At 39.4% G+C, this 13,034-nt stretch overlaps 1 protein-coding gene across 1 annotated transcript in view; it reads right to left on the bottom strand.

Moving 5' to 3' along the window:
• MFSD14B (major facilitator superfamily domain containing 14B) overlaps positions 1–13,034 on the bottom strand; it is a 78,398-nt gene that overhangs the window by 34,412 nt on the left and 30,952 nt on the right. The window contains 1 exon segment of the mRNA NM_001194284.2: positions 6,494–6,589. Within this exon segment, the coding sequence (NP_001181213.1) occupies positions 6,494–6,589 (96 nt within the window).

Genomic DNA, 13,034 nt, shown 5'->3' with positions numbered 1-13,034 from the left:
TATTTCTCCACAACACACTCGAGACCAGGAGTTCAAGACCAGCCTCGCTGAAACCCCATATCTACTAAAAATAAAATTAGCCGAGTGTGGTGGCACACGCCTGTAGTCCCAGCTACTCAGGAGGTTGGGGCAGGAGAATCACTTGAACCCGGGAGGCAGAGGTTGCAGTGAGCCGAGATCACGCCACTGCACCCCAGCCTGGGCGACAGAGTGAGACTCTCAACCAAAGAATTAATAAAAAAGAAAAACAAAAAAAGAAGACAACAATATGTCCATTCTTCCACAATCAATCTATAGTCGATGCAATCATAATCAAAATTCTTGGCAAATTATTTTGTGGATATTGAAGAGCTGATTATAAAATATACAGAGACATAAAAAAGCCTTAGACCAAGGCAATCTTTAGGAAAATGAACCACACTAAAGAATTTATACAAGATATTATGGCTGTGCACAGTGGCTCACACCTGCAATCCCAGCACTTTGGGAGACTGAGGCAGGCAGATCACCTGAGGTCAGGAGTTCGAGACCAGCCTGGCCAACATGGTGAAACCCGGTCTCTACTAAAAATATAAAAATTAGCCAGGCATGGTGGTGCACGCCTGCCTGTAATTCCAGCTACTCAGGAGGCTGAAGCAGGAGAATCACTTGAACCCGGAAGACGGAGGTAGCAGTGAGCCGAGATCGCACCACTGCACTCCACCTGGGTGATAAGAGTAAGACTCCATTGCCCAAAAAATAAAAATAAAAAAAATAATGCCTGCAGTGAGCAAAGACTGCACCACTGCACTCCAGCCTGGGCGACAGAGCGAGACTCCGTCTCAAAAAAAAAAAATAAAAATAAAAAAAAAATATATATATATATATATATATATACACACACACACACACACACACACAGCTCAACAGAATACTAAAAAAAATTAGAAACAAACCCATGTGGATGGCTGTCTCATTTATGACAAAGGTAACACAGTACAGTGGGGAAAGAAGAATTTTTTCAGTAAATGATGCTGGTTCAACTATATATTCTTTTGCAACCAACGTGAATACTGACCCCCTACCAAACACGATGATCTTTTTAGATTATAGGACTACATGAGAACAGTAAACCAATAAAGGGTTGTGGTAGAAAAAGTTTTCTTAAACAGGATTTTTTAAAAGCACTAACCATAAGGAAAAATAAATTGAACTACATAAAAACTTAAATTCAATTAAAATTAGTGTCATCCAAAGGCATTAAGAGAGCAGAAAGGCAATCCCAGGCTGGGCATTCTGGCTCACATCTGTAATCCCAGCACTTTGGGAAGTCAAAGTGGGCAGATCACTTGAGGTCAGGAGTTCAAGATCAGCATACCCAACATGGTAAAACCCCATTTCTACTAAAAATACATAAATTAGCCGGGCATGGTGGCACACGCCTGTATTCCAAGCTATTTGGGAGGCTGAGGCAGGAGAATTGCTTGAACCCGGGAGGTGGAGGTTGCAGTGAACCAATACCACACCACTGCACTCCAGCCTAGGCAACAGAACAAGATTCCATCTCGAAAAAAAAAAAAAAAGGAAGAAAGGCAATCCAAGAATAAGGAAAAGATATCAACAATAAGTATATATGTGTGTATAGAGACAAATGTACACATGAAAAAAAACTGTACCCAGAATATATAAAGAACTCCTACAAATAAGAAAAAGGCATACAACCCAATTTTAAAAAAACTGATGTCGCTTGAACTGACACTTAACAAAAAGATAGTCACATGGCCAAAAGATATATGTTATATATAAAGGGAGTTAACTTCATTGGTCATTAGAAATATGCAAATTAAGACCATAATGTACCCACCAGAATGAAATTCAAATTGCCGGTGAAGATATGGAGTCTGCCTGGCTGAAGAGTAAACTGTTCACCCACTCTGGAAAACTTTTAGCACTACATAGTGACGCTGAACACAACCATGCAATTTTACTCCCAGATATATACTCCAAGAAACACGTATACATGTTCACCAAAAGATATATACAAGAAATATTGCAACAGCAATATATGTAATCGGCAAAAACTGGAAACGCAAATGTCCAACACCCAAATGGATTTGTGTCAATAGACTCCGGGACCATCTCTAAGTTCAGCAATTTGCTAAGAGGATTCCAGGACTCTGAAACTGTTACACTTACAGTTTATTACAGCAAAAGGACACAAAGTAAAATCAGCAAAGGGAAAAGGGACATCAGGTAAAGTCTGGAGGAAACCAGGTGCATGCTTCTAAGAGTCCTCTCCCAGTGGAGTCACACATAAAGCATTTAATTCCTCCAGCAATAAACTGCAACAATGGCCAGGCACAGTGGCGCAAGCCTATAATCCCAGCACTTTGGGAGTCCGAAGCGGGTGAATCACTTGAGGCCAGGAGTTTGAGACCAGTCTGGCCAACATGACAAAACCCCATCTCTACTAAAAATACAAAAACTAGCCAGGACTCGGGAGGCTGAGGCAGGGGAATCACCTGAACCCAGGAGGCGGAGCTGCTGTGAGCCGAGATAGCGCAACTGCACTCTAGCCTGGGCAACAGAGCCAGGCTCTGTCTTGGGGGAAAAAAAAAGAAAAGAAAAAGAAAAAGAGAAACTGTAACAACATTATGTGAAGTGTTGTCTACTATGGAAGCTCACAAAAGCCTAGGAGTTCAGGGTTTTTCTTGGCGGGTGATCTTGAAGGCACACAATGAATGACCAGTTACCAAAGCTCTAGTTCATGAGAAGGAAAGGAGGTGTTCATCATAAATAATGCTGTTTGCACAAACTGGAACAGTGAAGTTCAAAGATTCATTCTTATTGAATGCAGAATATTCTAAGAGCTCAATTGGGGCCTGTCAAGGACCAGTCACAGAAAATGGTCCTCTTGGGAACATGAAAGATTTGAGCAACTCGGGCCTTCTCAGTTAATCCTTTCCTGCCCAAGATAACAGAAAATTGTATGTGGTTATATAACAACACACTCTACAACAATGAAATGTTGCTACATACAACATGGATTAATCTCATAAACGTACTCAGCCAAAAAAGCCAGACAACAAAGAGTATACATTGTATGATTCCACTCATATAATATTAAACACACAAACACAAAGGCCAAACTGTCATATTAGAAATGTGTCAAGGACAGAAATTACTTAGGATTGTTTCTGAGAGTGTGGTACAATGCTGGATATGTAAGTGTACTTACTGTATAAAAAAATTCATCAAGCTGTGTATTTATAATTTGCACATCTTTCTGTACACATTATACTTCAAATTAAAAGCTTACACAAAAAGGTATCTGGTTCCTATTTTAGCCATGAGGAAACTTTAGGAAAATATATCATTCTATAGAATCATATTTTCCTCAGTTCAAACTCCTAACACAGCTCAAAATCCTATAATTTTATATTGTGAGGGTAGAAGAACATCTTTCCTATTTTCTAGTTTTTAGGACAATCAGGGAAATACAGAAATTGAAAAGTGCATAAAGTACTGAGGTATCAGCTAATACAGTGGTTTTTCTAACTATATTACTCAGAAATATTATAGGAACCCTCTAATGGTTTGATTTGAATTTCTTTCTCTCTCTCTTTCTTATTTTTTTTATTTTAATTTTAATTTTTTTGAAAAGGAGTCTCACTCTGTTGCCCAGGCTGGAGTACAGTGGTGTGATCCCGGCTCACCACAATCTCCGCCTCCCGGGTTCAAGCGAGTCTCCTGCCTCAGCCTCCCGAGCAGCTGGGACTACAGGTGCATGCCACCATGCCTGGCTACTTTTTGTATCTTTAGTAGAGACGGGGATTCACCAAGTTGGCCAGGCTAATCTTGAACTCCTTGACCTCGTGATCCGCCCATCTCAGCCTCCCAAAGTGCTGACATTACAGGCGTGAGCCATTGCACCCGGCCTTGAATTTTTTTTTTAATGTATTACAAACCCAACCTCTACAAGAAAAAAAAGATTGTCAGACTTCTCACATTTGACATGACAGTATAAAAAGATTAACAAATTATCTTTCAATACAGCTGTATGAACCTATTTCTGTGCTCTGGAATTCAACCAAAGGCATAAAACAAACTGGGAGCATTAATTTATTAAGTTCCTGAACTTCAGGCAGTAACGGTGGTTTTAGTTTTGAGCTGCTACCAGACTCCTGCCCCTCCCCCAACCCCAGCTGTGTGGGGTATGTTAGTTTAAACATGACATGCTGCTGCCTGAGAGGACTCATTGGATTTGGAGTGTTGTCAAGTTAACAGGGCAAACACGGAAGACTGGTGGACTAGGCCCGGGATAGATACAACAGGTAGTTGTAGGAGGTGAGACAGCCACAAGAGGCTTGAAAAGCTCTCCCCAAATCGGTTGACTCTAGACTATATACATGCATATAAGAGACTGGAACACACTCAAGCCACCCATTTTTAAAACATGAAATGAGTTTTAGAGATGGATGGTGGTGACAGATACCCAACATTATGAAATGTATCTAATACTACTGAGCTGTATCCTTCAAAAGAGTGAAAATGGTAAGTTTGTTATGTGTATTTTACCATAATTTTTTTAAATGGAAAAAAAAAAGAGTGATCTGGTTTGTCTATATTCATACTAAAAATGTGTCCTGAACAAACACATGTATTTGTTCAAGGAATATATTTATTAAGCACCAACCATATCCCAGGCAGCACTACGCAAACAGTGAAGAAAATTAGAATCTCATGAAACTCAAAATGGGACTAATTATCCTCATTAACTAATAACAAATAACCTACTATAGGTTTCCTACTATGAAGGAAAAACTGCAATAAGAAAAAAAGAAGGATTAAGGAAGCAGGCAATGTTTAAGTCCTCTGTTCCACCCAAATTATAATTTTAATTAATCAAACTGTATTTTTTTTTTTGAGATGGAGTTTTGCTCTTTTTGTTCAGGTGGAGTGCAATGGCACCATCTCAGCTCACCACAACCTCCACCTTCCAGGTTCAAGCAATTCTCCTGCCTCAGACGCCTGAGTAGCTGGGATTACAGGCACGCGCCACCATGCCTGGCTAATTTTGTATTTTTAGTAGGGACGGGGTTTCTCAATGTTGGTCAGGCTGGTCTTGAACTCCCAACCTCAGGTGATCCACCAGCCTTGGCCTTCCAAAGTGCTGGGATTACAGGCGTGAGCCACTGCATCAGGCCTCAAACTGTATTTGAAATGTGCCAGAAGAATTAAAAACTTTAAAAGGTTCATAGCAAAGTCTTATGTAAGGCTAACGGGCTAACAGCCACCCTCTAAAGTTCTCTGCTGTCTAAACCTTATTTAAGAACAATGATTATCTGTACCCAGAGGGATTCTTCAGTAAGGCAAAATGATTAGGAAGAGTTGAGCTCCAAAGTTTTATTTTTTTAATTTTGTTTTTTTAGAGATGGGGTCTTGCTATGTTGCCCAGGCTAGACTTGAACTCCTGAGCTCAAGCAACCCTCCTACCTCAGCCTGCTAAATAGCTGGGCCTAAAGGCATATGCTACTGTCCCCAGCCCATCAATAATTTTTAAAGAATAATTAAAACAACTGAAACTTAACTCCAATTTAAAATACTTTATTAAAATTAAGCATTAAATAGTTGTAAGCCACCTAAGATCTGCCCCGTCATCTTTTCTTTGGCATCTCCCTTCCTTCTAACCACATCATAGACCAAACATACAAGTTCTTGCTAAGATATTCAATACCACCTCTGAAGAAAATGGCTATCGATAAGCTACGAAAAACTGAAATTTAGACATTCCTACAATTATTACTCATTGTTACAAAGTACTCACCAATCTGCTATTTACTATGTTCTTAAGTCAAAGACCATTAACATCCCCATAAAGAAATTACAGACTTCAACAATGCTTTGCAATTTCCTGTAGGACAGGACCCTATGAGTCGGTGGCCTGTTATGAACCCAGTCACACAGAGCAGCAGGTGAGTGAGCATTACCACCTGAGCTCTGCCTCCTGTCAGATTAGCAGTGGCATTAGATTCTCATAGGGGTGGGAACCCTACTCTGAACTATGCATGTGAGGGACCTAAGTTGCGCTCATTATGAGAATCTAATGCCTGATGATCTGAGGTGGAACAGATTCACCCTGAAACCCTCCCCCAACCAACCCACTTCTGTGGAAAAATTGTCTTCCACGAAACCAGTCCCTGGTACTAAAAAGGTTGGGAATTGCTGCTTTAAAGCATCTTAAAGATCTTCCTAAACATATACAGTTCATTTGTGTAACAGCACCCCCAAGTCTGGTTCAATAGGAGTGCAGTGCTACCCAGGAATATTTAAAGAGGTGTTTGTGTTACACGTTGTTCAGAAACTACAAAGGAAAAAAAAAAAATGAAACAAGCTGTTTTAAATCACTATCAAGAGCTACTCCCAAACACGTATCTAGACATACACAGTGATACATGCCTAAGAACTTACCTCTTTCTCTTACAAAACAAAAACCCAGTTCAGCGATACTTACAGTCAACATTGGAGTTGTCAACAGGCCCCACGCAAAGAATTCAAGGAAGATGACAATAGCAGCATGGTACACACTTGGTCGGCCAAAGCCTTGTAGCTAAAAAATAAAGTTATTATGAAAATTAGCAAAGAAATATAAGAAATCTATTATATTTAAATGGTACAGAAAAAAGGTGTAAAATAAAGTTAGGGCCTACCTCGGTCATTTAAAATAAAACTTCATTTGGTGTTATCCCTGATGCTTTCACTTCCCCCTAATAAGGGAAGGTGCTAAGATTATAGCACAGGCTGAAGCCTGTAATCCCAGCACTCTGGGGGGCCAAGGCAGGCAGATCACAATGTCAGGAGTTCAAGACCAGCATGGTCAACATAGTGAAACCCCACCTCTACTAAAAAATACAAAAATTAACCAGGCATGGTGGCGGGCTACTTGGTGCCAGTTACTTGGGAGGCTGAGACAGAAGAATTGCTTGAACCCGGGCACCAGAGGTTGCAGTGAGCTGAAATCCTACCACTGTACTCCCACCTGGGTGACACAGCAAGACTCTATATCTCGGGAAAAAAAAAAAGAAATAAATAAAAGAGAAAAAGATTATAGACTTTTGATCTGTCCCATCAATGCAAATCACTGGAGCTTTAGTAGAAAATCAACTGGGTCTTCAAGAGACTGAGGTTTCAGGATCTGACTGCTCTGTCCCTTGCAAATTATGTGTTCCTTAGCAACTTAACTTCTCTAGGGCTGAAGTTTCTTTACCTACATAATAAGAGAGATGGGTATGGGTATCACATGCTCAAAGGCCTGAGGGACAGCTCGGACCCCTTTAAATCAGTATGGAATATCTTGAGATATCCCAATTCCAGAGATGTTTAGAAGCAGAGGATGAAAAGTGTGCAATGTCTGTGCACGCTCTTATTTATCATCTCTCCCACAGATTACTGCAATGACCTGTAAACCCTGCCGTGACTCGTTTTCCCTGTCCCCTCCAAACTTGTGGTAACATTACACTCAGAGTGAACTTTTTAAAAATACAAATCTTATTCCATCACTCCTATGGAAAATTGCAAAAACAAAGAGCTACAAATTGCTCTCATCCCTGTACACACACATTTTCACAATATGACTTTGCTGCCAATTCCATCAAAAGGTTCAGTCTATTTCTCCACGTCCCTAGATCAAAGCTGGTTTGACAACTTCCTGTAACCAACAGTCAGGTGAAGTGAAAACATGGATTTCTGAACCTAGATTGCCAAAGATCTTCAAGACTACCACAAGGAGAAATCTCTTCCTGCCACAGGAGTATGAGAGGGTAAGAAACTCTCCCTATCAAGGCCTCACAGACAAACCAGTTAACAGCCATCACCAACTGTCAGACATAGGAGCAAGGCCATCTTAGACGACCCAATTATAATCAAGCCTACAGGTGACTACAGAAGCATGAGACACATCGAGAGAAATCAGTGAAGAACTCTTGCTGAGTTTCACTCACACCACTAACCCAAAGAATTGCAATAAATGCTTGTTGTTTTAAGCCATTAAGTATTAGGGTTGTTTCTTATGTAGCTTTTTTTTTTTTTTTTCTGAGATGAAGTCTCGCTTTGTTGCCCAGGCTGGAGTGCAGTGGTATAATCTCATCTTACTGCAAAGTGCTGGGATTACAGGCATGAGCCCCCATACCTGGCCCACACTCTTTTTAATAGCTAACTACTCAGCATCTCACTGTATGAATGTGCCATAATTTTAACCATTCCAATACTGATAAGAGTACATGGAATTTTCACTTATTTAAAACTGCTGCAATTAATTTTTTTAAATTTTGAAATAATATTAAACCTACAGAAAAGTTGCAAAAACCAAGAGTTCCTGTATATCCCCTTCACCCAGCTTCCCCAAATGTTAAAATCTTCTATAACCATGGTATAATTATCTAAAACAGGAAATTAGCATTGCTACAAAACTTTAATCTACATACCTTCTTTGAATTTTGCCATTTTTCCCATTTTCTTTTTCTGGTTCAGAATCTAATCAAAGATTTAACACCGCATTTAGTTCTCACATTTCTTTAGGCTCTTCCAATCTAAGTCAGCTCCCAAGACTTTTATTTTTTTACTTTCATGATCTTGATACTTTCAAGGAATACTAGTATACTCTTTACCAATAATTTTACATAGCGTTCCTCAATTTGAATTAATCTAATATTCTCTCATGATTAGATTGAGGTTATACATTTTATTTTAAAAAAATATGTCACATCTCATAAAATTCACCATTTTCAAGTGCACAAGTCAGTGGTTTTTAGAATATTCACAAGGTTGTACAACCATCACTACTATCTAACTCCAGAACATGTTTATCACCCCCCAAAAGAAGCCCTACACCCATTAGGAGACATTATTTATTTCCTTCTCCCCCTACTCCCCCTCAGAACCACTAATCTACTTTCTGTTTCTATGGATTTGCCTATTCTGGGATTATACATAAATAGAATTCATAAATGGAATCACATAACATGTAGCCTTTTGTGTCTAGCTTCTTCCAATCAGCATTTTTTCAAGGTTCATCCATGTTGTAGCAAGTATCAGTATTTCATTCAATTTTATAGCTAAATAATATTCCGCTGCATCAAGATACTGCATTTTGTTTATCCATGCATCAGTTCATAGACACTCAGGCTGTTTCCATCTTTGGCTATTATGAATAATGCTGCTATAAACATGGATATAGAAGTTTTTGTATGAACATGTTTCCAATTCCCCTGGCCATACACATAAGGGTGAAAATGCTGGGACTATTAATATCCTTTTATTAGCATTCTAGGATAAATTTCTAGAAGTGAAGTTGCAGGGTCAAAGAATATATACATTTTAATTTAGAATCCAATTATAATTTAAAAGTTTCACTAATTATAAGTCAAAAAAATACTTTATCTTATGTCACCTAATCAACTAATATCTCTAACATATAAAAAGCTTCTAAAAATGTTAAGCAAAAGACTAACAGCCCAATAAAAAGATAGGCAAGAAATATGAATCAGTTCACTGAAGAAATCAAATGTCCCTTCAGTAGTCTCATTTGTAGTAAGAAAACTACAAAATTAAGCTAAATTCAAACACAAGTTCTCAGTATCAGACATTAAAAATCCAAACATTTATAAACTTCTATTGATGATGCAATTGAAAAGAAACAAAAACTGCAAATAGGAACTAAAAATAGTACACCACTATGGAAGAAAATGCGGCAACATCTAGACAAACTACATATTTATCCTTTGAAGCAACAATTCTCTTTATCCCTAAACTATGAGATGCCATATGCACAAAGCTAAAACACTGTAACAGCAAAAATTAACTCTGGGCCAGGGGAAGTGGCTCACACCTATACTCACAGCACTTTGGGAGGCTGAGGCAGACCAATCACTTGAGGTCAGAAGTTCATGACAAGCCTGGCCATCAAAGTGAAACTAGAAATGCAAAAACTAGCAGGGCATGGTGGCGGGTGCCTGTAATCCCAGCTACTAGGGAGGCTGAGGCAGAAGAATGGCTTGAACCTGGAAGGAGGAGGTTGCAGTGAGTCGAGATCACGCCATTGCACTCTACAGTGTCATTAACAATTTAAAAAAAGAACAACTTACAGTCTCATTAACAATTTTTTGGGGAATACCTGTCCCGCCATATCCTAAGACTACATAATAATTTTTAAATTTTTTGACAGGTGCAGTGGCTCATGCCTGTAATCCCAGCACTTTGGGAGGCAAGGCAGGCAGTTCGGGACCAGCCTAGCCAACATGGCGAAACCCCATCTCTACTAAAAACATAAAAATTAGCCGGGCATGACGGCGAGCAACTGTAATCCTAGCGGCTCAGGAGGCTGAGGCAGGAGAATCACTGGAACCCAGGAGGCGGAGGCTGCAGTAGGCCGAGATCGTATCACTGCACTCCAGCCTGGGGGGACAGAGCGAGACTCCGTCTCAAATAATAATAATTTTTAAATTTTTCCTAATTTGATTTTTTTAATGGTTATCTAATTTTATTTTGTATTTCCCTTACTCCCAATGAGGCTGAGCTTCTTTCCTATATCAGGAATTTGCATTTCTTTTTCTGTGAATTGCCTATTCATCTTCTGTCAATTTTTTATTGGTGACCTTAATCTTTCATATTGATTTATAGGACCCTTTTAGAATTAATATTAAAAAGATTTATACAATGCAACATCAAATTATCATTCTCAGCCAGGAGTGGTGGTGTGCACCTATAGTCCCAGCTACTTGGAAGAATCACATGAGCCTAGGAGTTCAAGTCCAGCCTGGGCAACATAGCAAGAACCCCATCTCTTAGAGGGGAAAAAACAAAACAAAACAGGCCCAGTGCAGTAGCTCATGCCAGTAATCCTAGCACTTTGTGAGGCTCAGGTGGCAGGTGGGAGATTTACTTGAGGCTAGGAGTTCAACAGCAGTATAGACAACATAGTAAGACTTGATCTCTCCCAAAAATTTTAAAATTAACCAGGCATGGTGACATGTGTCTGTAGTACCACCTCCTCAGGAGGCTGAGGCAGGAGGATCGCTGGAGCTCGGGAGTTTAAGGCTGCAATGAGCTATGACTGCGCCACTGCACTCTAGCCTAGGCCACAAAGTGAGACGCCAGTCTCGTTTAGGAAAAAAGTCATCATCCTCACCTACCAGCATCAATACTCTCTAAAAATAAAAGCACAAATACACAAATCAACAATAGCTAGAGACTTCAATACCCATTTTCAGTAACTGATAGAACAATTAGAAGATCAGTGAGAAATAGAAGACTTTGGTAACACAGTGCACTAAACCCAACAGACATTTATTGAACACTCTTCCCAACAAGATAGAAATTCTTATGTGCATATGAGAAGACTGTAAAACAAGTCTGAATGAATTTAAAAGGAGTTAATTTATATAATTTATACAAACTATGTTCTTGACCACACAGAATGAAATTAGACATCAACATAACAAAATTTGGAAAATTCATGAATATTAAAATATTAAAACATACTCCTAAATAATAGACAAAAGAAATCACAAGGAATGTTACAAAACTTTCATTTGAACAAAAATGAAAACACGACACCAGTTGAATGCAGCTTAAAGCAGCGCTTAACAGGAAGTGTACAGCCGTAGATATGTGGTTATAAAAGATATCGAATCAATAATTTAACCTTCCACCCTAAGAAACTAGAAAAGAGCAAGCTAAACTCAAAGCAAGAAAAGAAAGTAAGATCAGAGCAGATACAAACGTGATACAGAATAGAAAAGCAATACAGAAAAATCAACAAAATCAGGTCGGGTGCAGTGTGAGCCTAGCACTTTGCGAGGTCAAGGCGGGCAGAACACTTGAACCCAGGAGTTAAAGACCAGCTTGGGTAACATGGTGAAATCTTGTCTCTACTAAAAATACAAAAAAAAAAAGAAAGTTTACCCAAGGATGGTGGCACACACACCTATAGTCCCAGCTACTTGGGAGGCTGCAGTGGACGAATTGCCTGAGTCCGAGAAGTTGAGGCTGCAATGAGCCATGATCATACCACTGTACTCCAGTCTGGGATAAGGGAGTGAAATCTTGCCTAAAAAAGAAAGAAAGAAAAAAAAAAAAAGGAGGCCGGGCGCAATGGCCTGTAATCCCAGCACTTCGGGAGGCTGAGGCAGGCGGATCACGAAGTCAGGAGATCAAGACCATCCTGGCTAACATGGTGAAACCCCATCTCTACTAAAAATAAAAAATAAAAAATAAATTAGCCGGGCATAGTGGCGGACACCTGTAGTCCCAGCTACTCGGGAGGCTGAGGCAGGAGAATCGCTTGAACCCAGGAGGCGGCGGAGCATGCAGTGAGCAGAGATTGTGCCACTGCAATCCAGCCTGGGCAACAGAGCGAGACTCCGTCTCAAAAAAAAAAAAAACGGAAAAAGGAAAGGGAAAAGAAAAATCAACAAAAAAAAATCAAATATCAAACTAATGGACAAACCAAGAAAAGAGGAGACCTGAATTACTAACACCAGAAATGAAAGAGAAGATAACAATGGTCAACCTTACAGAAATAGCAAGGATTATAAGGTAGTCTTATAGACAATTAGCCAACAAACTGGATAAATGAAATAAAATGGACAAACTCCTAGAAACACATAACCTACTAAAAATGAATCATGAATAAACAGAAAATAAAAATAGACCTATAACCAGTAAGGAGACTGATTCAGTAATCAAAAACCTCCCAGAATTCCAGCAAAGAGTTAAAGAATTAAACCTCTTCCTAAGATATGAAGAGGAAGGAGCACTTTCTAACTCACTCTCTGAAGCCAGTATTACAGTAGTTGCCCCCTTATCCAAGGAAGACACATTCCAAGAACTGTAGTGGATGCCTTGAAAAGTACCAAATCCTATACAGCTGTTCCTCCACTTACAAAGAGGTTACGTCTCAATAAACCAACTATAAGTTGAAAATACACTAAGTTGACGCTTTAGACTTATGACATATTCAACCTATGATGGGCTTATCCAGACAACACAATCATAAG

The sequence above is a fragment of the Macaca mulatta genome, chromosome 15, assembly GCF_049350105.2.
Source record: "Macaca mulatta isolate MMU2019108-1 chromosome 15, T2T-MMU8v2.0, whole genome shotgun sequence".
Taxonomy (NCBI): domain Eukaryota; kingdom Metazoa; phylum Chordata; class Mammalia; order Primates; family Cercopithecidae; genus Macaca; species Macaca mulatta.
The sequence above is the reverse complement of the archived record's forward strand: the minus strand, read 5'-3'. Positions and strand labels throughout refer to the sequence as shown.